Here is a 27,446-nt window from a genome sequence, read left to right on the forward strand (position 1 = left end):
CGAGTTAAAGTGAGCAACACAAAGCGCCAATTTAAAGATTTGTCTATATCCATGATGTCTACTAACTTGATATGCAAAGCAATAAAGTTGCTTTAAGTCACTAATGAAATGTTCTGAACATCATGAATAACAACGTGCTGGGAGTTTGTGACAAAGAATCTGCATTTCTAGCTTTATTATTACACAACTTCTTTTATTGCATGTCTTAAATCACTGAAGTACAGTGGGGATAACTAGATCCTTCAGGTTAGCATTATCTTGCATTCTGGGACTTATAGTTTACCATTCAGGATGTGAAAATGAAAGCCATGATATTCTTTTGACTTAGCATGTTGCTATAAGGATTTACATGCTGTCATCTGGCTTTATTATACAATTTCGGTTTTTTTGTAAGTAAACTCTCTAAGACATTATTACTGTAGACCTTCAAATCCAACTATTTGAGCCTAAGTTTGTGATCCTGTCTCCCCCACTGGCCCCCGTCCTCCCGGGCCATCTGTTCGACCATCCCACTCCCTCCTTTTTGGATGCAGCCAGAGAAACCACTAGTTTCGTTTTTCCACTTCCACCGCTGGCTTAAGAATTTGGCGAGGGATGATCCGTTTGGTGTCCGATCACAGGTGCTACCGGAACACTAGGTATCGCAGGGCGTGGGAGGGGTCAATATAGTCCATCTTCAGGCTTCAGGGCACCCAACTGTCTTCTAACAGGAATGGATAACCATGCTCCATTAAGATGAGCTGTAACCAAAGTGGAAATGAGTACACAACAGGTTTTCCCCGGCTCAACAGTTCACAAAAAAGGAGCCTTGCTCCTTATATCAAAGTAAAAAGGATGGATGGATGCCGATGGGACTATATTGACTGACTTGCATTGGCCAGCGTGGTCAGCCTCGTCAGTTTTTAAGGAATGGAAACACTAATGAAGATGTTTTAGCATTAAGAAGAAGAGTGAAGAAGCATTACTGAATTACATATATTTGCAGAGGCGTTGCTAGGGGGGGGGGCTAGGGGGCTATAGCCCGGGTCTTTTGGTTGTAGCCCTGGATAAAAGCTCAGGGGCTACAACTAAAATGCAAGCTAGCCCCCAGTCCCAACGGTCCCGACACTAGCGTAGCCCCAGATCTTTTCCAGACCTAGCGACACCCCTGTATATTTGTCAAGAATCTGAAGTAGAGTTTGAACACAAGGATGCAATTAGCTGCGTGGGGGTGCCAGTGGGGTGTTCCCTTATCTAGTCCCTCTTCTCTTTCCCACAGTCCTCTTTCTTTCGTAGACTTAGGTCTGGATACTATTGGCAGGGGCAGAACGGGCCACATTATCAGGCAAGCCTACGCCCTCTGAGACTACTACTATGCTGCTTTGGTGCAGTATAAAAAAAAAAACAACGTAGCATATCACCAAGAAAAAAAGCATGTATATGCAAGCAGCAACCACGCTACACGTATTTTGCAATAGGCACAACAGAAGGCAGGATTGAAGTATCCTTTCTTGAACATCTTGGAAAGCAGACCCTCAGTTTAGTAAAGTTATGAATATCCATCGCCAAAACGCAGATGTATTTATACATTGCAATTCCCAAGAGTTAGTTATACTTGCCCGTGCATTAAATGTCCCTAGTGTTTGTGATGCAACACCCATGCTCAATGAAGTGAACTATGCATGCACGCATAACAGAACAGGAACAACCAGTACCAGCCAATATTCGCAGCTGGCGGTTTTGCCAATGAAGCCGCATGCAGATTGGTGCATTGTACATTATTTTAGCCTTTGATGCCAATCAATGCACAGTCTGGTTAGTACCACAACCCGAGCTGGTGCTGCTGCATGAACAGACTCTTTGTGCATGCTGGTATCTTACCTGGCGGGCCCCGGGTGGGAGTTTTCGGAGACTCGACGTGATCTCGGTGAAAAGATTTGGGTCGTGGCTTCTTCTGTTTGGTCGAGTTGCTGCGATGCTTAATGGCACTGTCCATTTCTTCAAAGAGCTTCAGCTGTTTTCGTCTCAAAAACTCCTGCCTGATAAATTCCCGGCGTTCTTTATCATTTTCCTTCTTTTGCCGTTCCTCTTCAGATTTTAGCCTAATAAATCCAAACAAAAGACACACCTGGGTGAATTCTGCTGACAACATTTACTACTTGCCCGGTACTGATTTGCTGCACACTGGCTAATTTGATATCTGTTACTTAACCTGGATTTGAAATAACTTATAACGGGAATGGATCAGAAACTGAAGGACATCTACCCACTAACTGACTTTTCTTCCAAAAAGGAAAAAGACAGAGAGAAAAAGGAAAAAAAGAATTCATATTTTTAACAAGGGGCAAAATTTGTAAAAACTAGAAAAGTTAAATCAAGTCAAATAAAATAATTAAAAATAACTGTTAATATTGTTAAATATATGTATTATGTATTGTTCTAGGACTATTCTATGGACCCAATTCAAAAATATGCTACAAGCAGTAGGCGACGAACACACAAGTCTCCTTATTCACAAAAAGAACCTTTGTGCAGAACCAGGGCCGGGCTTCAATCGCAAGTGCCTTGCATCCCTGCCTTCCCTTACTTATGTATGAATGGTGCATGAATGGGCCCGCCGTGCACCCGCAAGTGCACAACAAGGGGAGGCATCTGTCTGTTGTGCAAAGGGCTGGCATCAGGGCATTTCAATCGTTTTCAACTGAAATGGGCCCCACACTGTGTGGACCCCCATATGGACCAGACAAAATATGACCGGTTTTCCTAAGTGGCCATTTAGAGTTTAAGATCTCCCAATGGCTGCAGAGGACAATACACATATCCCATGTCCACGCCCTTGCCTTCAGAAGGATTTAGCCACAGAATCAAGCTGAGGTTGATGGTATGCATGGTCCATAAGGAAGCCTCAGCTTCACAAACTAAAAGGTGGACCTAAGACAGACCTGTCCAAAAGGTGTTAAATAATAACAGACCTGTTTTACCCTGCTCTCGGCTCTTTGATGTTGGCCAGTTAATGTGCTTGGAGATTAATGAAGTCCAAGGAGTGGCTCATGTTATGTAACTGCAATGATAAAACCAAGGAAATGGCCCACTGCATTTACAATAGGAAACATTCTCCATTATAATTCATGTACCATAAACCTTCAAGGAGGCCTCCAGATATAACTGACATGGGTGACATCTTGCAACATTTGCCAGTGGGTATAGCAGGCGGAGGGGAAGACGTCTCGGGTGGCGCACATGCAAAAGCACATGCACATGCATCCGAGCCAAACTGCATGCACAATGGCATTTATTTGCACAGACATGATGTTGTTTGGTCCCCACTCCAAATTCATTCATTTTCTATACGTTTGTGCACGTGCATGTGGACACAGTGTTTTGCAAACCGGACCTTGTGAATGTTGCTCTGAACTCTGCCATCCACATGGACGTTTGGGCTCATGCCCTAAAATCAACCTGCAATAGAGCATGTAAAAACAAACTAAAGACGTGTTCAACTAAAATGCTGCCTTCAGAATTTGCACTTCATTGAACTGGGAACGTAGTATCCTTTGTTGCACATGTGGAAACATATTATTTTCAAACGTTTTCTTTTCGGGACAATTTGCCCAATAAAAATGTTGGTTTGGTGCATTTGTTTGCAGGTTTTGAATACATTATTCATGGGAGAGCTTCCTTTATCTTACTGTTCAAGGAGGGTTTGTTTGTCATAGAAACAAAGACGGACTTATTTTTCTGAACCCAAATACTTACAACATTTTGAAGCCAGAGGGTTTTTTCACATGGAAAATAAAATGAAAATCATAGGTAACTATTAAGGTTGTTCAATTATTGTTATAAAAGATATATTGTTTATATTCGGATGCTTTTTTTCCCTTTGATATATCTTTTTATTCTTTTTATATTTACTTACTGTGTTGGATCGGAAAAATAATGGTAAAAAGTTTGTAATAAAATATTTTACACTAATAAACATAAAGAAAATAAGATCTATTGTAAACATGTTATTTTTTAACCATTGCTTATGGTCTGGGAGGGTGGTGACGTGTAGAGGGGACTTGAACAAAACCCACACTTCATGTTTCCACTACTAGATGGACACCTCCTCTCCCATGTTTCCCGCAGCATATCCCAGAGGTTTCTTTCCTCAAGCCCTCATCACCGGTCAGAAGTGATCTTATTTTGCACCAAAAGCTGTTAATGTATCAGTCCTGCTCCTCTTTCCAGCTGCCTTGAATCCTCAGGCAGGGTTTGAGAGAGTACAAGAAGATAAAGGGCCTCATTTATAAAATAGTTTAGCGCAGCACAGTTATTTTATGCCGTAAAAGAACTTTTTGCACCGCGCTTAAAAACCAGTAACCGAATCATAGATCAGACTTTGCATGGGCCCTTGTCATTTAGCGCTCTGCGCGATCACTTTGCGCAGGAGGCGGGGAAGGCCCAACACAAAAAAAGAAAGGGGGCAGACCATGTAAAATCCACACTAAACAAGGAAAATGAGGAAGAACATGGGTCATGGGGAGGGAGATTGCCTCAAGGAATCTGTGTTTAAACAATGGGATTCCGTTGAGGGCAACATCTCCACTTGCAGGGTTTCCCTCAAGGTGTCCATCTTCTGCCGCTGGTAGTCTCTTAAGGCCAACAAAGGATTGTGCAGGGATGGCCTCGAAGCCAAACCATAATCGTGAATCGCCTGCCTCAGTTGTTGCATGTCCTCTCTCCTCTCCTGCTGCAAAATGCAGAGTTTGGCAGTGTACAGTATTTGAGGAGATGACATTTTTTGCCAGGCGATGGAATTCCCTGACCATCTCCTGCGGCACCTCGCCCCATTGGGCACGTGCATGCAGCAACTCCTGCCACTCTGAGTGTCTGGCAGGCACACATCCACCACGTATGAGGAGCTACCAAGCCAGGATGCCAAAGTCAGGGCCCATCGCAGTGAGTGCACTGTCATTGGATGGGGGTCTGCAACCCTCAGATTGACACCAGTCTCCGCTGCTGCCTCCATGATGGGTGAAGGCAATTTTGCAGGCGCTGAAGCCACCATTGATGCCATCAATGTACCCACATATTTCAGCAGAATATCCGTGTTGTACCCCCTAAATGTTGCTGCCTCCGCGTATACCAGGTAATCCGCAGTGTACCCCCTATTTATCACCACCCCCATGCACACCAGTTATTTTGCGTTGTTTCCTGTAAATATCGCCACCTCTGTGCATGCCAGGTAATCCGCGTTGTGCCCCCTAAATATCTCTGCGTACGCAAGGGAGGGCACATCACATACAGCGTTACGCGCAAGGGGTGCAAATTACATGCATAGGGCCATTCCTCTCATTTTATCACTGCTGCCTTGTGCGTGGAGTGTGGACACATGTACCTTGCCGTAGCTCCTACCTTGTACTATATCTCGCCTCCACTAACCTTATTTTGACTTCCACACCTCAATACCATCACCACAGCTCAGCAGCATGCGTAGTCAGAGCCCAGCTTCACCCCACCGGCCACAGGTACACAATGTCCGGAATATCGAGACTGAGGGCTGTAATCTTCTCAGATGGAGAATTTGGCATTCTGGGTGATCAAGTCCTGGCCAATTATGACACCCTCTTCGTTCTGCAGAAGCAGCTTGGAACGTGTGGCTATCAACAGATTTGGGTGGGCATCACGGATGCCATCAACGCACAGGGGGTTACAGTCTGTACAGTGGTCCATGAAAAGAAGTGCTGAGACGACCTCAGGATATAGAGCCACAGAAAGGCGGCCCTTGAGGTAGGTGCCTTCGTGGAGGTGTATGGTACAGACCACCATCAGGTGTCACCCCTTCACAGCCGGATCCTGGAGAAGATCAAACCAGGTTCCATGCCCAGGTCCTTAACCTCCAGGCACGTATCCAGGCTGCTGGCAAGTACTCACAGAGTGTACATTCCCACAGATTTGGTATGTCCGTTACGCCGTCTGGCCATAGTGCACTCTACAAATACTATAAACACAAATACAAATGTCCTGCATGGGTATGCATGACTTGATCCAGTTAGTGCCTTCCACAGCATGTGTGTTGCACAATCCTTAAATGGCATGCAGCCTCATACCAATGCTGGAAGTATGTACTGGCACACATGTGTGCAGTGGACAGGTGTAGGTATGTGCGCAGCCAACCTCTGGTGACAAACTATACTAGTGCGCATGCACTGCCAGATGCTGACAGCAAGTCCTTTGACAGTAACAGTTGCCATATTGAGTGGTTGGAGACATGTGAGGTACAGTAATGCACGCTCCTCTGTGGGTTGTTCCATTGGGCATGATGATTGCATCATTTCCACTCATCAGCTGAGACTGACATGTGTATGAATGTGTGGTCATGGCAATTTCTTGCATTTGACGATCCGGGTCTACATTGGGACCCATCAGGCCTCTGAATGAGGGGCATACATCGTCTGTCACCATGACATGTGTTCATGTTGGGAGCACGAGCACTGCTGCTTGATCCTCCGCAACAGATGTATTTACGTGTTGCTTGCTTTCATGATGGACTGACAGGGGTGCATGTTGTTAGCTGTGGTTGGGTGGAGATGGGCCTATCGCTCTACAGACACTTGTGGCCAGGTGCCCTTTTCATGGCCCTGCCTGCAGGATGTGTTGATGGGTGTTGAGTCATGTTGGGGGTTATTTTGGTAGGCATGGTGGCATTTCTTTGATTGACTTGCCCATATGGACATGTGTTTCACGAGTAGGAAACAGACCATCACAAGGTTGTGGGTAGCAAGGGATGGTTGCAGGATGCCTTTCCTTGTGCTGGGGCATTGCATATGTGCTGTCTGTGTATCAGTGTTAATGGTGCATGTTTTGTATTGTGTGTATGATGGTGGCGATGTGGGCAGACATTTAGCGATGAGGTATATTTTATGATGATGTTTTGAGTCTCTTATCGAGGATGGGTGCTCATTCGTATGTGTCTGGCCAGATGTTCCACTGAGCAGGGAGGGCTGATGTATCTGTTGGCAGCTCATTCACCTCTGCCCATTTACCTCTCAAGACTTCATTTTCTTGTGTGTTGTGTTCCTTCATGCTACCACAGGTGTGTAGGTATCCGTTTGGCACTTGCTTGTCCATGTGGATGTGCTCACAATTCCTAAACAAGTATAGTTTATTGGCATTGGGGTTGATGACAAGGGATGCAGTCTCACTCTGATTCACTGGGCTACACATCTCACTTGTGGACAATGTCACTTAAACATCAAGGGACCAAAGTGTATGATTGGCTGTTGTGCAGCTGTGTGTGCTCCAACCCAACGAGAAGCCATGGAAGAGGTGACTGTCCTGGATTCACCAGCACTGCTTCCAAGTAATCATGTTGGAGGAGGATGTCTGCCAGGTGTTCTTCATGGGGTCACAGTCCAGAGGAGCTGAAGTAGGTCAGTGCTCCACACTGAACTGGCCCATGTTTTTTCAGGATGCATAACAGGTTTAGTGTGGCTAGTGGGACAAGGGCGGACTTGTGGGTGCTGCCTTAATGTAGGGGGCTGGGGCGCAGGTTACTGTGGGTACTAGGACGAGGGCGGATTTGTGGGTGCGACCTTTATGTAGGGGGCTGGGCCGCAGGTTAGTGTGGGTAATCGGATGAGGGCAGACTTGTGGGTGCTGCATTAATGTAGGAGGACTGCGGTGCAGGTTGGTGTGGGTAATGGGACGAGGCTGGACTTGTGTGTGCTGGCTTAATGTAGGGGGCTGGGGCATAAGTTTTTGTTGGTAGTGGCACGATGGCAGACTTGTGGGTGCTGCCTTAATGTAGGGGGTTGGGGCGCAAGTTAGTGTGGCCTTAATGTTAGGGGCTGGGGCTCAGGTTAGTGTCGGTACTGGGACGAGAGTGGACATGTGGGATCTGCCTTAATGTAGGGGGCTTGGGCACAGGTTTGTGTGGGTACTGGGATGAGGGCGAACTTGTGGGTACTGCCTTAATGTAGGGGGCTGGGGCGCAGGTTAGTGTGGGTATAGGGACAAGCACTTGTCGGTTGCAGTAGGGAAGTGGCGATTGCTGGTAAGTAATCCTTGATGACTTTTTTCCATGTGTCCGGCGCAAAGTTTGTCCGGCGACGCTATGCTCCGTTTGCTATGGGGCCGAGATTGTGGACAATCCATGCACTACTTGCTTTTCTTTTTACTGCATGTTAATTCCATTAATCAGCTACCAGCGCTGTTCATTTGGTCTGTGCAACATTCTTGCTTGAGCTAACTACGTAGCGGTTTTTGGGTAAATTAGGCCCAAAGACTTTGATTTGATGGCAAAGTGTGAATGACACACACACAATCTAAACTACAAATAGTAGAAGCTGTCCATAAGGTTTCATGATTAGGAGAGAACAGACATTCGTCCTACGCTCTTGAGCTCTTTGCTTTTATATTATAACGTTCTATGATACAATCCTGTCCAAGGTCAAGTTTTATTTACGCCTTTTAGCCAAGGATAGTGTTTGTCCTCGCATAAGTCTGTAGAATTGAATGATTGCTTTGGCGACATTCGATACATTTAAAAATGTAGTTCTTAAAAAAATATCTGGACAAAACCTCCATATCGGATTTAATGACATCAGGCTCAGATTCCTGCTTCATGGATTCCTGCAGTGCCTAGAACCCCACAACATTTGTCTGGCTCATGAAGTTGTCCATTTGCTATTGACCATTTCTTCTCATCATGCGACAATGGACCTGCGGAAATTGGTGCCATTGACAATTGCTGAGGGTATGCAGGGCATGTCGAATACTTATTCTATGGAATGTTAAATTGAAAAGCTCAAAGAGGACATCTATTGAAAAATACAGCTATGTTGCTCATCAATAAGAATCTCATTATAGTACCAACAAATCAAATCAAAAGTACGAGCAATGTGCAAAGGACCACAAAAGGTAGAACAGAACGCATGCAAATATGACGCTGGAACAATCCGTCAGTCAGATAGATGTACGTGCACTTTCAGTATTAACCAATGTGTTGCATTTACACCCATACTGGCACCCCCCGCTACCTTTGCTACAAGGTTGCATGTAAGCCTGTAAGAATATGTACACTGAACATCAAGGTACAGCTACATCAGTGTTTGTCCAAGTCTCGAGTGCCAAAATCATGACCGGTTTTCAGGATATCACTGATTAATATTCATGAGAAAAAATGTGGCAACATTTAGAATCATTGTATGCAAATGTACCTTATACATATTAATAAGGGATATCGTCAAAATCAGACATGGGTCCGGTCCTCGAGGCCTGGAGTTGGACAATCCTGAGCTACTTCACCCACTAGTACAAACACAAGTCCCAAAGTTCCTTCTAGAAGGTTGGCAACCTGAACCTATGTATGCAATCAGGTATACCTGGCTTCTTCCTTCTTCTGTTCTAACTCGGCTTCCAGCTCTTGTTTTCGAATGTTATTTTCTTTTTCTCGCCTTAGCCGCTTCTCCAGCAGTGCCGCTCGCTTTAGTGCCATATCATTTTCTTCCTTTTGATCATCCTGCATGTCAGAATCCAGAAGGCATACAAAAATCAGACATCAAGGTCTACAAATGCTTATAAGTCGAAAAGTTAATAAGAGAAGAGGCCCTCCCTAAAAATGGAGGAATAATGTATCCAAAGAAATGGCACTCATGGTTCAAGGAACTCAGTTTTCCTTCCTTTATAACTTTCAGAAATGTTCCGCTAAATGAAAGAAAACACTTTTGCAAATAACATACAGCATGGAAATATTGGAAGAGGTTGGCGGACTATAAAAGTAAATTTGCAAATACTGTATATGCCAAAAAAAAAAAAAAAACGACTAGCATTGGGAACCTCTTGACTCTCCGACAGTATTCCCGTATCTGTATCAATCTTAACCAAATGTTATCGCATTTGCAAAAGGTAAATCTTTCATTTGATGTTGACTACTGTTTGTAAGAGGTATGAGTGTGTGTGCGTGTGCGTGTGTGTGTTTTAGAATGTGGCATCTGGGTGTGCTTCTGTGCCATTGCTGTACGAGGGATGGGATTCAAGTTCCAGCGACCAAATGGCACGACCAATACTGTGTTCAAGAACGGGTAGAGCGTTAGGTTACAGTGGGTAGATCCTGGTGGAAGAGCAAAGTGAGGTACCAAGCATGACGCACCTATTTCAATGTCCTGGGTAGGGGGAAGGTCAGGGCGATATTTACTCGATGACCATAAATCGGACTATGTTCTACAAGTCAGTTTTTTTGGACAGCCAGCATGGTTACAAACTTTGCAAGCCAATCTCAGCAAGGCATCATTGGTGCAATCACAAAGGGGACAAATTGAGGAGTAGGTGATGATGATTAAACAACACAGGTGGGGTACCATTCCTCCTACAGACTCCCTATGGGCATTTTGTTAACCCTGGCATGTGCACCATAAACTGAGGAAATTCACCACAAACTCAATTGCTCACTTACAAATCGTTTTGGCACGGGTAGACTAGCTCAGTGGCAAAGCCCTCGCCTTGGAAGCAAGATGACGCACAGCAACACATGTTCGAATCACAGGTCTGCGCTTAAAAACTTCTTCGGTATTAAGCACGTTATAAAAAAACAATTAATATTATTATACAACATGGCACCTCCCTTTTCTTAACAGTTCCTTTCAAAGCACTTAGACTCTGCAATGCCAGTACTCACTATAAACAACTCCCCCTACTCTGCAATGCCAGCACATATGATAAATAATTCCCCCCACTTGTGATCCCCACTCAAGGGCCATCAAATACATCTAAATGCAATATCAAGGGATGTGTAATAGCTGTGTCTATTCTGGTCTGTAAAGTAGCCAAAATGTAAAGGTTACGCCCCGTTTTATCACAGTGCTTACTTCTCCTATTAGCAATTCTGTTTTTTACAGCTAAATGTCTAGAGGAGGGGTCTGCAATTTGTGGCTCTCCAGTTGTTTTGGACTAATACTCCCATGATCCCTCCATTGAGTATGCTGGCTGTGGCCACGGGGAGTTGTAGTCCAAACCATCTGGAGAACCAAAGGTTGTAGACTCCTGGTCTAGAGGCACAGGGAGATGAAAATGATTTGTCCAAGATCACACAATTTTGAGCAGTACTGAACCTTGAAGTAGAACGGGAGTCTTTTACTCACAGCGTCAAAAGGTTAGAACTTTTAACACCTCATGTGACCTTTTTATCCTTGTAGGTTGGAAGATGCTCCAACCTCAACATTCGATTTTAAAAATATTCCTTACTATTTTTTTTCGAGCTACTTGCCAGAGGCAAGAAAATCTCCTGGTTGAAAACAGTCTTCAGACCGCCTCCTGGGACTGATTTTAGGCCTTTACTTTTGCTAAGTTTTAAGACTGAAACACAGTAATTCAAATACATGATATCGAATATGTATATTTGAAAATATTTTTTTATACTTTACATATTTTGAAAATATTTTTCTGATGATTTTTAAAATGTGTTATTGTTTTGTTTAAATTTCATTTCCCTCTGCTGCCCTCTGTCCTATCTTGCCTGGTAAACTCTTTCAGTATCTAGTCATACATTTTGTTTGAAATAGGACATTGGGTATCACCACCTTTTATACTCGTCTACATGTTTGTACCTAATAGGGGACAGACCTGTTATCCACTTGAAACCACCTGAGCCATTACTCCACACATTAAAACATGTTTTCTATCAATTTCAAGCTTTCTTATGACAAAGCATTTGCCTTTTCTAACTTTTATTTTCAAACTTGTTTCCAAACAGTTTGAATTTAATTTAGCACCAGATACCAGTTGGCACACCCGCTGCCCTTCCCTTTAACACTGTCATTGGGAGAAGAAACCTCACTCACAATCTGATGGACACTGCCCCCGGGTAGCTAAAACACATGGGCTTAGGAACTGAACAGGAATATGAGCTTCATTTAGAGTTGAGCAAGAAATACCGCAGGAAGAGACACTTCCTCCACCGGTGGGATTTGTGAAAATCCGCCTTATTCAGAATTTACATTCTGCAATAATGCAGAAATATCACCTCAGTCAGTGTTAACCAATGAATTTATATATATATATTTGATACATTACTCACCGTAATCGTATTCCTGATGCTTGTATCTTGTTAAGTATTTCAATCGGGCGGTACACCCTGGTCTCAGTCTAGTAAGCAGCGCACAGCTGAAATGCTTATTTTCTTATGTCTATCGGTTCAATATTCTGAGTGATATACCACTCATATCACACCCCTTCTCAAAATATCCCAGGTCACAATGGACCAGGATTCAGGCTGGTTGGTACAGGTAAGATTTATTTATTTACAATTCAAATCAAACATATACTTTTGAATAGGGGATTAGCAATCACCAATATGGTGACAATAACAGAGAAAAAGGTATGTAATGCACTTAAATTCACTTTTAAGCAACACAAAATATAAAACACCAGAGAAAAGAACACTTTTGGTTTGTTGGAGAAACAGAATTTGAATACAACCCCCCCACCCCCAAACAAGAGAGAAAAACAGATTTGATATTTTACACATTCGAAAATGGCTATGTCAAACAATGAATGTGTGCAAAAGTTCTTAAATCAATACAAATGTCTTTGGGAGCAACATTGAAAAGATGGTAACAATCATGAGCTATAGTGAGAGCAAAAGTAAACACTTTACATCCAAATGGAAGGTGGAAAATAATTTAGAATAAAATGCACACATTTAAAACTTTGCAGAAATGCGGATTCCCGCCTAAAATTAACCAAATGATTTTTAAGAAAAACGGGTGAAATATACTGATTTGGAATGCAGTCTTTAGGTTGGGAGGTAGCTATGGGTCTTAGGTATATATCCAGAGTTGAAATGAAGTCTCTAGCTATTAAATTGAGCGAGTTATGCAATGTTGAATGAGAGGCGTTTTTGAAAAATAAAGGCACGGAAAAGAAAACAGAAATCAATTTTTACACGGATAGTTACACACTACACTAGGGCATTCAGGCTATGTTACCAGATTGAAAAACAGTAGGCTCTAGAGTTGATCTGCGGAACCAACCCTAGCACCTCCGTGTCGGCCCTGGCGGACCCAGTCCAATTACCCGAGGGAGGGTTAAGAATTTAGGATTTCACAAGACAAAGTTATTTCAAGAAGTTAGCACTAGCACATATAATCAAAGGCAAGGTTTCAAGAATGGTTGTGACAATATTACAAGTTCTTAAGGTAAGGATAGGATGGTTTAGAGATTGGGATTGAGCAAAACAAGGCAAGGTATGCTATGATTTTCTATGCTTCCTATTAATACTTACAGTCCACTTGGATTTTGGACCGTAAAGGGTTCTGGTCATCACATGGTTCGGGTCTAACCAAGGACAGCATGGCACATCTGGCGGGAAAGGGTCAGCTGGGCCGTTCTGGCCACCGGACTGCACTGGACTGCACTTCTGGTTTACTGGAGACTGGAGATCAGTGGGCTGGCGAGTTTGCAGCAGGCATGCATTTAGTAGTAGCAAGCCAGCTGGATCAGAATGCGTCCCTTAGGTTTTTGGGATTTTTAGAGCTTGAGGCCTAGCTGAAAAAGGAGTTCAGCAATGCTGAGGCCTTAGCGTTGTAAGGAAAATCAGGAATCGGGAACAAGGATGGAGAAAATCAGGAAGAAGTCAGGAATCAGTGTGTGTGTGTGCTGTGAGGTTCCCTTATTTATCATGCCAAATGACATCACAAAATTATATGGCAGGGGCAGACTTACTGTCCATACCCCTAATGCTAGGATTGGGCAAGAGCACACTTTCCGCCTTGCTTTTCGCTGATTGGATGACAGAAAAGGATGTCATGTTTATGGGATGATGTTTACAATGACTAGAACCTCCCCTAGCCACTGGAACCAAAATCTAACTTTCCCACAAATACATATTTATATAGTTATGACCTCTAAGAAAATCAGGTGCACAGGTTACATATTTTGTGGATCACATTTCAATCCAACTCCCAAGTCTGTGAGACCTGGTTTTGACTTCCTGATACATTTTGGCAATTTTTACCATGAAAGATTAGGTCTAACATTTCCCGATTTGTTACATAGATGCGCAATTACCACTAGAATGTGTGTATAAAATGTTATATTTGCTGCATTAATACTTTTCGCGCAATCGGTCATTCTTTATAACTACTGTTCCTTATGCAGTGGTAAGTCCTTCCAATTCTTCAAGTCAATAGCATAACATTAGATTTAGAATTCTGCACTTTTCACATTTTTTTCTCATTCTTGCTGCCAAGTATAATGTCTTGAAACTTCAGTTGGAAAATAGGCATTTTAAACCAAATGTGACTTGTCAGTTTTTTTTCTTTTTCCCAAGTATAAGCACATGTCAATACCTTTGAAGTTGACTGAGAGGCTTCTCCCTTGTGTGTGAAGCTTCCTGCCCCTCCCACTGGAAGGGTGAGTGTCATACCTTGCTATTGTCTTAGCCTGGGGCAAAGACAAATGTCTAATGCCGACTGGGAAACCCCATTGTCCTGGGTATTCAAGGCCTCCAGCTACCAATTAGCCTTTTCCTGTTCCAGCAGTTGAGGTGTCAGCCTTTCTCAGGGCTAGTAACTTGCAGAGCAGGTTTTTGTTTTTACATAGTTTACCAACTCAGACTGGGATTAACTTTGAGTTTCACCTTTTAAATCTTTACTTTAAACTTATAGAATTAAAACAGTTTAGAGGTGGATTTTTAATAGTAGCAAATTCTTTTACATTTCTTAAATAATCCAGCCTTTACAGAATAATATCCTTTAAATAGGCGATTTTACCCCTTCAGTCAAGAAAAAGCCCATTTTACTCTCCTTTTAAATTCGGTTTTCATCTCCAGCAAACACACACTTTAGCTGGCTGTAGTCCTTTCCTTGACTGCTGGAATTGTTTGCAGCATGAATAAATGTATCAAGCATTTGTTTAGAGTCTTTCTCTGGACAGCTGATTCTTTAGATACTGTTGCAAAGAAATAGCCATGTTTCCTGTGGAAAATGAAAAACCAAGTCCCTGGGTTGCTTTTTCAAAGATACTTTTGGTATGAGCTGCCATTCAAATGAGGCCCGGTTCCTCTGAGACTCAAGACTGATCCTGGGCATTGCAGGTCCCTTTAAACACAGTGGTTCATAGAAAATGAATGGATTTAGCGCCAAAACAGCACTTTTCAAGGTTGAAAAGCTGACATTTTAAAGAGGCATTTTGGGTTTACAGCAAAGTAATGCTACTTCTTTCCTTTGCTCCATGTAAAATGTTGCAGGGCACACTGGCATACTCCTGCAGTGAGTACTCTGTTTTACCCCACCTGAAATGGGGTTGGTAGGGTAGTGCAGCCGTTTTCTGGTTGTGACCACACGCAGTTTCGAGATCTTGATGTGCATTGGGGTCAGCACGGCCATTTTGTGCTGTTTCTTGCCCCAATGCAGCATGTGATGTAGTGAAGCATAGCTGAGTGGGTCAAAATATCCCACAATCTGCTTAGATTCACATGCTATGCATAGGCCGACATCTAGTGCAAGCTGGGGAGTATTACAGTTTTTGTTTTCGAAACTCGAAAAGGGATGTTGACAGGGCGTGCTAGTAATACTATCCCTAGTGTCCCTAGTGTGAGGTCTACTAGGTTCCTTCAATTGTTTTGTTTCTGACATGAGGTTGCATGAAGTGTAGCATGAGTACAGGTGTAGTAAAGCAGATTATGTATCAGATAAAGTCCAGAAACCATCTATGCACCTTCTACTTCATGGGGAGGAAGGGTGGACGCATGTGAATCTAAGCAGATGCAAGTATCAGAAATACAATTACGGGGAGTAATGTATCCCTTCTGAGGCTTGTGGAATCTGCTTAGATCACATGCTATGCATAGATTAGCGAGCAGTGTTTGGAAAAGGTGGTGGGTTGTGAGAAAGTACAGTGACAAATAGATGTTTTGGCACTGCTTGTCCCACCTGGGAATCTGCTTTTGAGTGAGTGTCAATGCTGTAGTGCTGAGTAAAAGTGTGGATAGAGCTCCATGTAGCTTCTTTACAAATGGTTTCCAGTGGGACATTTGCGATAAAAGCCAAGGTATCTCCTGTACCTCTGAAGGAGTGAGCTCTTGGCAGTGTTTTATTTGACAGAGAGTAGCAGAGTTGTAAGCATCTGACTATCCATCTGGAGATGGCGTTCTTGGAAACTTGGTCTCCATCCCTGTCTGGAGCTATGGAGACAAACAGTTGGTCTGTTTTCCTTAGCGGTCTGGTCTTATTTACATAGTAAAGGACCACCCTCCTTACATCTAGTGTATGGAGTTTTTTTCTCAGCCAAGCTTGATCGATTTTGGAAGAAAGCTGGTAGTTCAATGGCTTAATTGACATGGAACTTTGAAATGAACTTAGGTGCAAACCTAAGGTGTGTGCTTAATACCAATTTGTCTTTGTGGATAACAAAAAAAGGTTTTTGCACTGACAAAGCTTGCAGTTCACCGACTCTCCTTGTGGAGGTGATAGCCACCAGAAAATCTGTTTTATATGTGAGGTGTTTAAGGCTGGACTTATGCATAGGCTCAAAGGGGTGTCCCATGAGCTTTGCAAGTGCTACATTTAGGTCCCACCGTCAAATGGGAGGGTGGAGTCTTTTTACTCTCTCCATGAATGCCTTAATGACTGGAATTTTCCGCCAGGACACCTTACTTTGAGAAGTGGTGTACGCGGATAAAGTTGCTAGGTGAACTTTGAGTTAAATACTAGCCCTGAGTCTAGTAAGCGAAGCATGTAATGAAGAATGTGAGATGGAGTATATTCTGTTGGGCTTATTTGTTTTGGCTGGCACCACAATACAAATCTTTTGAACTTGTTAAAGTAACAATGTCTAGTGTTTGGTTTACGTGCCTAATTGAGGATCCCCCATACACCTTCGAGTTAGAGTTAAATAGCCAACCTCTATGACTCCAAAAGCCAAGCCGCCAAGTTCTTAGAGTGAGGTTGAGGGTGTAATGTTGTCCCCCGTGCTGTGCGACCATGTTGAAGGGGCACAGGAGCTTGATTGGGTCGCACATCGCCAGTTTGCGCAGATGTGCATACCAAGGTTGTCTTGCCCACATAGGAGCAACTAGGATTAATGTCACTTGTTCCTTCTGTATCTTGTTCACCACTTTGCTCATTAGAGGAGTTGGGGGAAAAGCGTAGGCAAATTTCCCTAACCAGTTCATCAACAGGGCGTTCCCCCTTGGAGTCGTGTTGGGGAAACCTGGGTGCGAAGTCTGGGCATTGCATGTTTTGTCTTGTTGCAAACCAGTCTAGAGGAGGTGGCCCCATTGTGTGAAGATCCAGTCTACGATATCATTGTCGAGTTACCACTCATGCTCTTCAGGATCTCTGCTTAGTGAGTCTGCTAGAGAATGGGGTTCCTCTTGAACAAGTTGCGATGTTATGAACATGCCCCGCTTGGGTGCCCTCTTCCAGATCTTTTGTGCTAGCCTGGACAGAAGCCCTGTTCTAGCCGCTGGGCATAGAGTGGGGACTTTGGCCAGGACCCCCGCCTCTGGTTGTTCACCTTCTGGTTGTGGAAGCCCCAAGTATTCAACCAGACCTGCAAGCCGTTCATGGAATGCCTTGGCGGACAACAGAGTCTTCCTCCTCATTGGTGTCCACCAGGGTGACCTGCGGGTCTGGAACAGGTGGAGGAGTAATGGGCACCGCAGGCTGAGGTGTGGTGACCGGAGCTGGTGGCTGCTCTGGAGGCTGGTATGGAACCATCTGGGGTGCAGGGGGCAGAGGATCTGGAACCATGGGGGCCGGTGCGGGCAGCAGAGGCTGTGCAGAGGCCTGAGGTGCTGGAGCCATAGGAGGAATGGCTATGGGCGCAGGTGGCGGGACAGGAGGCAACATGTCCCTGATCAACATCCTGAAGGATGGTACCCATCTGAGGGGGTCTCATAAGTGTGAGGAATTTCTCAATAAACCTGTCCTCACAGGCCAGTGGGGAGTAGGGCCCTGAGGTTGCTGAGATCTGGGCGTACTGTCTTGCGGCCTGCGGGGTGTATCTGCCCTGTGACGCTGAAGGATATGCTATACGCCACGTACCCGGCGAAGACCAGTCCCACCTTGAAACTCGTTCTCACACCTGCTCCTCAAAAGAGCGGCCATCTACTCTGGCGCGGCGGCCACTTTGTCGGGCTGCATGCCACGTGCCTGCGCCATGGTGATTGTCGCGCTATGCTCGGCTTCCAACAGGACTGTTAGCGGTGGAGCTGGAGGCCTACCCTGCATCTCAGGACAGGACCTGGTAGGGGTTGTGCCCTCGGCTATGTTGCTGGTAGGGCTGCATACGGGCGCCCCCTCAGACATTTGTCCGGTAGTAGGATGTAGCCTCCTGGGTGGACACCTGAGAAAAGAATCTTGCGGTCCCTCAGCGATGTCACCGCCAGGATCTAGCGTCCCCTCGGCCTGACGGCCGGTAGCTGAAATAGCCTCGGTGCCCGTCCTTGTGTTAGAACTTGAACGGTCCCTCCTGCTTGGATGTTTCCTTGGGAAGGAGTCACCCTTGCGGGTGCAGATGAAAAAAGTGGCCCTACCTTGGGCCTTGACTTGTGCTTGTCCTATGGGGGCAATCGTTCAAAGAGCTCCCGAATCTGTTCTTCAGAGCGTGCAGTGCAAGCGTGTCACATGCGGTACAACCTTCCGAGCCGTGATTGCAGCAAAGTCAAAGAGCATGGGGGTCAGACGTAGGGAAGAACCCTTTGAAGGCTGGACACCTGCTGAAGCCCACAGATGTTGAATTGCGCCGGGGAGGAGCGTGGCGCCAGAGGACCGAGTACCTGATTAAAGACAAAAGACTAAAGATAAAAAAGTATTTGGGGAAGAGAGTGTGGAATTACAAGGCCGAAGCCAAACCCAGGAGCACTGGTGAAAGCGGTCCACTCCCATCAACGTGTAAAAGAGGACTGGGGGGGTGGGACCGGTGGGCAGAGTCAGGGGAGTGCATGCTCCCAGGGCCGTGCCCTGTGCACCTCTAAATTTAAAGGGGAAGAAGATTTTCTTCTGGTGTAAAAGATTCTTTCTCCCGTCCCTAACAAGGGATGCCCATACAGTATGGAGGAAAGGGGATGGGACGTAGGAGTACGCTGGGGAAGCCAGGAGCTGCAGAGAAGCCGATAGAAGGGAGTAGTACGCAGAAGCAGCAGGCAGCCCGAGATCAAGTCCGAGGACAGACCAGAGCCTGCCAAGAAGTTATCGAACGGATGGGGAAGAAAAGGGCCGGCTGGTGGGGACAAGAGCGAGTGTTGGTACATAAGTGGTCATGTCAGAGAAACCCAGATTAAGAATAGGGGTAATGAAAGACCCCCAAGTCAAGCAAGAAACATTGTGATTGGAAAAGGGGAAGAGAGACAAAGTTAAGAGGACTTTGTAAATCATCTTTCTCGTCACAGTACTTGGCAGGTTAGTGAACCAAGTCTGTACAACAGACTAAGAGTGAGCCAAGAGAACTTTGTAAATCATCTTCTTTGTGAAAGTACCTGGCAGGATAGTGAACCAGGTCTGTCCAACGAGCTGAAAAGAGAAATCCAGGTCTCGGATCCATTTTCTAAAAAGTCAAGAGAGAGCAACCCTCTCCTTCATGGCAGTACTTGGGATATACTGGGGAAACCTGGGTCAAGGATCATACTTGTGCATTACCGGTTGAGAGAAAAGCAAACTGTGAAACCAAGATACCAAGTGAAGTGAGTCATTCTCCTGGTAGTGCATTCCCCAAGGCTAAAGAAAAGCCACAGTAAAGAGAATGGAGTAATTTCCTTGACAATTGAGAAAGCTGACCACTGAACCTCCAGCCAAGGGAAGGGAGTCATTCCCCCCTGGTGTGTGTGAAACAGTGAAAGCCAGATACCAAACCAAGAGGTGTTGGGTGTCTGGACCCAAGTTCAAGTTATTATGCTGCAACATTTGGTGCTGTGGGCTTAGAAAATCCAAGATGGCGGGAAAGCCCACATATGCGCCAGAATCCAGGAGAACCGTGCAGTTTTGCGCACACCAAAATGGTCGCCCGACCTGCCACCCACCAGTGCAAAGAAAGATGGTTCTGTTCAAAATCCGTTTTTATTAATGTCAAAAATTGCTAAAATCATGGGCCCGAAACCACCAAACAAAAATCCAACTCTGGTTGAGTGTTCTACTTTACTCTACTGCAGATCCACATCAATGCCATGTCAAGCAAGGATCATATACTATGAAGTAAAATCATTTCTTTTTCAAATGTATTTATTCAAGACAGCTGTCAAAAAATACGTGCAGTACCGGCATTGGACACTAGCCGGCGCTAGCGATCTAAACTCTGATAGGAGAACTGTATTTCAGGAGTTGCAAAAGGATCCTGAGCTAGCCGGGGCTTCAAAGGCTTGCTAATTAATGAAAATTCTTAACACCTGCTTTCCCAGAAGGCAGTCTGATTCAATTAACAGTTCAGAGACCCACACAACAGCCCAGGATATCACATGGCCCTGTTGATTGAGAGGGAGGAGTTTCCCCTGCAGCCTGCAGGACACAACACAATAGACCCTTTCAATTGAATAGAAATGCAGATTAGGGTGTAACTGTCCACAGCTGCCCTGCCAGGAAGGAGAGGCCTGTGATCTCTGACTCACCAAGTTCTGGAGGGCGGGCCAGACTGGTATGTGAATTCAATTAAGGGAAAATGTATGTTTGATTAAATTGCTTATAAAATCTTGTATTAAGCTCACAGAAATGTACAATTTGGGGGTCCTTAATATGGAAAATGCCCTCACGATTTGAGACCAAACGCCACTTTGTGCGGTGTTCTGGGACCGAATCCCGCTATTTATTAATATTGCAGACACTGTGTTTAGGATAGAGACATAGCAATTTCCAGTAATATGCTCAGGGAAGGGGTGCAGGTCTGTGTAAATTTTGAGGAAAAACCAATATGGCGAAAGTCACTAAAAAGCACAAAATGTTGCCGTTTTTGAACCCAGGCTCTTAGGGGGATCAGAGTTGGGCAAGAGTGTATCTTAAATTAATCTGTGATATGTGTATGTAATTTCAACGACTTGTGTACCTGGGAAACCTGTTAGTTATGAAAAATGTATTTTCTAAGTAAAAGCAAAGGGGCGTTTCTTCAATAGATTGTAAAATGATGACTCACTCTGACTCACTCTGACACACTATCCCTTCTCAAATCAGGTCACAGAGAATCCTTGACCTATCAAATCATGAGAGGGTTGGGCATGCAGAATGAGCCGACCCACCCACTTTCAAAACACATAAAAAGAGACTGCTTTGGACAGGCAAGAGACTCACTTTCCATTTTCTTGCGAAGCACTCTGCCGGACCAGACAATATCCAGAAGGACCATCTCCAGAACTTAGAATCCAGACTTCAGAACTTGTAGCACTGAGGCCTGAACCACCAGCTGAATCCTTTTTCAGCAGGCCTCAAAATCTTTTGCAAATTATTCAAACAGCCGGGCTGAGCTGTTTGATTCTACCTAGAACCCTGTGCAAGTACCCAGAAAGCAGTGCTGTGTCCAGAATCCACTTGATCCAAACCAGCAGAACCAGAGAACCAGACCAGACCGCAGTGCCGCTAGCATACCCAGACCAGACCACTGTGAGCAGAACCAGTACCAGAAGCCGCCAGAAGTCCAGTCCAATCCTGACCCGATCCATGACGAAGTCGCATTCCTGTCCAAAATTAGGAGTGAGTATCCAGCCAGAACTGTGCAGAACCAATTTCTTAGTTTAAAATAATCTGATTCAAAACATTTGAACCTGTCCAGAACTGCATCATAGGAATCGTGTGTTCATTCTGTCATTTCAAAGCTGTAAAAGTGTATTTTTGTCATTCTGAAGTTTACTTTCATTTCGAGAAACTACCTTCACTAAATCGTCCGTATCTTTTAAATCGTAGGTGCTAGGAACGAGATTTAACTTTCATTTTAAAGCTAAGATTCTAGGCTTTCTGCTCCTTAGAGTTATTCCGTGTTCGTGCTCGAAGCATTCGCAAAAATTGCTGCGAATTGAAAAATTAGCTCCTCTCAAAATAGCCGCTTTTGCTTGAACTGCTAAAATTCGTTTTCAACCTGCTAATCCCTCATTGTGCATCGCGAGTGTGACTTGAACTAATCTTAAATAGCTATCACCTACCCTGAACCTCCTACAGGGAATTAAAATCATTTTTAGCATATTTTTCCATTCTTTGCATACCACATTTAAAAGTACTTTCGCCTGTGTTTAAAACCATCCCTGTTTCTCTAAGCTTGCTAGTGGGGGGAGTGAATTGCCACAAGGGTAAAAGTGAACATATTATCTCTTGTGAAACCCTATCAGTTTACTTCTGTACTGCGTTCTTTCCATCATTGTTTTTCCTTGAAACCATAAAGCATTCTCAGTTACCTTTTCCTTCCTATACCAACTCCTAAGTTATTAAATAAGCGTACAATTGTAATATTATCCATTGTTGATCACTGTCATATTCTTAAGTGTGATATCAAATATTAATTTATTATAAAAGTGTGATATATATATATATATTGTTTAATTTTTCCAATAAACCTTTTAAATTGCAAAACACACCTACTTCTTGGCTCAGTGAGGTTAGGGGGATTCAAAGAGAGGGGCGTTATATAAGGGTTTATCATCCAGAGTATAACTTGTCATAAAAATATATAAATAATGGGTTCCCTGGGGCGTCCCAGACGAGGCACTGACTTAGTGGGATTGCTGAATTGAAGTCACTTAACAGAGGCCAGGGGAAGGGAGTCAAACAATCTTACTAGATACACAGAAGAGGGCCACTGGCCTTTAGTTTTCTAGGTACTCTCTTGCTCCTTTTTCATAAATTGGACTTATGCTTCATTTGGACCAAGTGATGGGCATCACTGATTCACACATATTCGCATAAAGAATACTTAAAAGTTCTGCCCAAGATTCAGGAGAAACCTTGAGAAACTAGGTTAGATGAACCATGGGTCCCTTGTGCTTTGACATTTTTTTGTTTCTTCACCACTGTCAATATATCCCAGGCAGAAATGAGCCTGACCATGTCTCCAAGGCTCCTGTTTTCAAGCTATCTGCAGTCCTCTGCACAAAGGTTTTGAGTTAAGTGATCTATCCGCACTGCCTCAGAAATTGGTGACATCTGGGAATGCAGCTTAGACCAACACTTTTTTAGAATCACAGGTCTTTATAGCCGCTAAGATTTCCTGCCATTGTTGAGTAGAGGATGTCTTGTAAGAGATCAGCCACTTTTTGCAGCACGGATTGCTTTTCTGCCAATGGGTCTTATAGTGCTCCCGTGTGAGGGTCATTCTCACATTCACATGTCTTAACTATTGTTGAAATACTCCTTACTTTTTATTTTGTATCGTACAATCATCTTGGCAATGCAATAATCAGGCACATCGAATCAAGGCTCACAGAACAGAGAGTCCATTTCAAAGCCCAAGCCATTACATATTTAGCAAAAGAAGGAAGCTACTATGAAGGAGTACTCTGTTCGCTTCGACTTAGGTATTCAATTTATTCTTGAATTAATGTTAACCTATGAGCAACATTCCACCCACTAGAGGTATTTCTGTTTTTCCCCATATTAAGGTAAACACAGCCTACTTGAACTACATCAATTTGAGCATATCATTTAAAATCGGAAAACTGACTAAACATTAATGATAACTAGCCAAAACAACCCTAATTAATAATCATCATGCACCATTATACAATGATATTGAAGCATAGATATAATAAAGTATGACTCAAGACATACTCTGCTTCTGGGTCCAAAAACTGGGAACCTTTTATTTGCCCGTTCAGCATTATAAGGTCCCATTCGAAGAACAGTTCTTTCCATGAGGAACCCTGAGAAGTAGGGCTCTATTGATTTGTCTGGGGCACCTATGATATTAGGGTGAATTTGCTTGATTTATGTAGTTGACTATATCTGGGCATTCAATGCTCAAGTAAGTTCTCCATATGTACTGTGAGTAGGTGGCTCCTGTCTATGGGCCTCATCACAAGTTGGGTGGGGCGGTAAACATGCGGCGGTAACACTAGGAGTTGGGCGGAAAGTTGGGGATTCACCTCCAGCTCTGAACTGGGGGTGAATCTGACAAATTTTCATCCATTTTCGGCACAATTACTGCAGCGCTATTAACGCTGCTGCAATTGTGCCAAAAATTGCCCAATTGGTCCAATGAACACAATAGAAATGGGGACTTACAGCTGTACCACAACTCGGGATCCGGCGTGAACAGCGCCGGACCGAGTTGCAGCAACGGTATTTGTATTGTCCGTTATCCCGGCGGATTTACACGTGATGAGGCCCTATATCCTAAGGACTATATTAATTAATTAGTAACTCAACGTTTCCAGATACAATACTAGTCTATTTTAGGCTTCAAGCCAACATGTCTGCCTGGCAATTCAGTACAGTATTTTTAATAGTAAAAAAAAGGCCTCCTAAAGTGTCTTTTGCACCTTTGTCAGCAGCATTCAAGTAACAAGCACCTTAAATATTGCAATACCTCCTTATTGTATAAGAAATATCTAAACCATGACAATTTCAAGAAACAATACTAATGCTTCTTGATTTTATGGCAGGCTCCAGGGTGCAATGCGACTGAAGCATTGTATGCAAACATGCCTAATCAATGTAATCAGTGTCAGTCTGTGATTCACAAACATTTTCAATTCTAACAATTGTATTACCTTCAGAATTGCAACTGCAATTTATAATAACATTTGTAAAATCCTTAAGCAAACCCTCAGCTCTCACATTATAGCCATGGCCCTACAAACCGACAGCATTACAGATATAATGGAACTCCACATCCTCATCCTAGTGGTCCCCGATGACAACAAGGTCATAAACATCCAGGATAATGATTTTCATAATGACAGGATTTTTAAGTGGAACTGGACATGAACAATATAAAGGGCATCATGATCCATGATCCACAAATTCAATCTGTTCCATATCATGGCTCGTGAGAACTCTTAAGTCTGCAAACTTGTGAAAATAGTAAAAAATCTGATTGTGATGAAGAGGAAATGCTATTTGTTTCTGTTCATAAACTTTAATTCTGAAATTCATTCCATCAAACCAACAGCATACAGTAATAAAACATAATACTATAGTAACAGATAATGTATATTAAAAGACAAAACATCATGAAAATTAAAAGAAGGCAACAATCTTTCTCCTAATTTCAGCCCAGGCGTGACTTGTTCTGCTGGGACCATAATGTACAATTATTTAATCAAGGTGCTCCTAATCTTTAATGGTCTTCTTAAAAACATAGGCGAGATAGTGTAATTATCAGGGTCTCAGCCAATAGCCAGTAATACAGGGCAGGTTTACATTGGTTGAGATTTAGCAACCTTAACACAGGAATCACAAATCATCAGCTAAGTGATGCATAAGATGGACAGTAAAAACGAAGATTTAACAAGTCCTACTTTGTGGCACCGCAGAGTAAACAAATACAATTATGCAAATTTGCAAGGGACCAAGTTGCAGTAACAGCTCTGAGTTGAAACATGTCAAAGCAAGCTCTTGTGACTAATAATTTGAATTTGGGCCAGAGAAGATAACCTGGTAATCCTGGTGGTCTAGCACACTTTTTAATGTTAGAGAAGTTTTGATCTTAGTTAAAGGGAAATGGCTACTAGTTTGAGGCTCGCAATAATAAGAAGGTGGAACATTATTGGCAAAAATGGTTTTGCTATGATTCAGCCAATGCAATGAGGACAGAGTTACTTCAGAAGCTATAATGTGGTTTAGGATTGATGTTGTAAAAGTTGATTTCTTATTTGTCTATATTCTTAGCCACAACAAAACAGGTTCTAAAGCAAGATCGTCTTCAATGAAAGGCATGTTGAATTACGCAAGCACTGCAAAGTTTGGTGCAGAAAGAAGAAGACCCAAAATATGCTTTAAATAACCATTTTCCAAAATGTCCAGTTTCGAATAGTTGTTAAATTCCCAAATTCCTGTGCCCAACCTAGCCATTGCTTTGGGTATGGCACTGTACATTTTCTAAAAAATGTGCACCGGCTGAGCCTAAAACTTTATGAAACACTCTTCATTCTTTGAAAACAACATTTTAAGGTAGGATGAGGGAGTTGGCCATAATCCAGTTTTTTTTTTATACTAATCTTTATGATAGTTACCTGTTGAGAGGTCATGTTCAGAGCAGCCAGTAGACTGTGTGCATTGTTCGATTCATTAAAAATGTATTCAATATTGCCAGCTTCATTATTATACCTAGCTAAAATTATGACTCTCCATCAATGTGGAGATAGGAGGGCTCCCCGAGTTAATGCGGCCCCTTTATGTCCCTTTCCCTGTTTGTTGTGTTTAGGCCGTGTTAGCAGTAATGGATTTGGACCACTAGAAGCCGCCTGAACCCCCATTTCATTTGACGACCATTTTACCAAAAAGTTGCAGATGTCATTTTTATTACTCTTCTGCTTACCATGGCCCCACACTATAGATCATTTATTCTTTTTCATCATTGCAGATGGTGGATCAGTACTATGTTGAATTGTGGAGCGGCACTAGTAATTAACGTAACGTAAGAGGCTTCACTAATAATGGCCTCCTTATGCTTCTTTTTAGCATGATGTTTATCACAATGCTTCCTGCGTCTCCTACAGCCTTTCCAATGATGCTTTAGACCTCTTACCTGGATATAACCATTACCTGCATGCACTGGGTGTCACAGGAGATTTCACAGGTGCTTCCACACCTTCAACGAAAGGCCCTCACAAAGACAAAGAAGACTGACTACTGTGAATGGCTAAACATCTAACCAGTATATTGAATAAGTCTGGAGTAGTGCATAAGTGAATAGTGTCAACATATACCACAGCAGTAATATTGGAAGAACCCTGTTCATTAGAACACAGTCGAAAGCATAATTAGCCACAGTGGCTTCCACACTGGATCCAAAATAAATCATTCTATAGTGAATTCAAAGAGTAAATATTCAATTCCACAAAACCCCAATAGATATTGTGTGGACTTGGCCATGCCACCTTAAATAAGCAAATAAGTCTTTGGTCAGTCTCTCCCAGGATGCCCCACTGGAATAATTCTTCTCTCTCTCAAAGTTCTTGCAGGGTTTCCCGGAACCCTCATAAAACTTTCCACTGGCAGTAGGGTTCCTCGGGTCGCCTCTTTGGCAGGTGTTTATAGGGAGAGTGAATTCAAAGGTACAACAAACTTACATGTTACTTGTCTCCCTCTTCCAGCAAGTAGTCGCTCTGATACAATAGTCTTTGCCAGGCTTTCCCTGGTGTCACTTAGTCTTTAGGCAACAAGCATCCTTAATGACTGAAGTCATTGGTGGGCTACTTGTTGGGTGGTTCGCCAACGTATCTTATGCACTGTTGCTGGCGATCGAGGCTTGTCGTAAGCAGGCTCCACAAAGTCCCCTTGAGGCTAGCTTGGTCAGGAGGGTTTCCAGGAATTGGGTAGGCTCCTGAACCTACCACTCAAGCTTGTCTTTCT

At 43.5% G+C, this 27,446-nt stretch overlaps 1 protein-coding gene across 4 annotated transcripts in view; it reads right to left on the reverse strand.

Moving 5' to 3' along the window:
• CAMSAP2 (calmodulin regulated spectrin associated protein family member 2) overlaps nucleotides 1-27,446 on the reverse strand; it is an 820,267-nt gene that overhangs the window by 102,766 nt on the left and 690,055 nt on the right. For all 4 annotated transcript variants that reach the window (XM_069641228.1, XM_069641227.1, XM_069641226.1 and 1 more), the window contains 2 exons: nucleotides 9,348-9,484; nucleotides 1,861-2,081 (listed from right to left, as the gene is read on the reverse strand). In XM_069641228.1, coding sequence (XP_069497329.1) covers nucleotides 1,861-2,081; nucleotides 9,348-9,484 — 358 coding nt within the window. The remainder of the gene's footprint in view (nucleotides 1-1,860; nucleotides 2,082-9,347; nucleotides 9,485-27,446) is intronic.

The sequence above is a fragment of the Ambystoma mexicanum genome, chromosome 1q (genome assembly GCF_040938575.1).
Source record: "Ambystoma mexicanum isolate Mex_15411 chromosome 1q, UKY_AmexF1_1, whole genome shotgun sequence".
NCBI classification, from domain to species: domain Eukaryota; kingdom Metazoa; phylum Chordata; class Amphibia; order Caudata; family Ambystomatidae; genus Ambystoma; species Ambystoma mexicanum.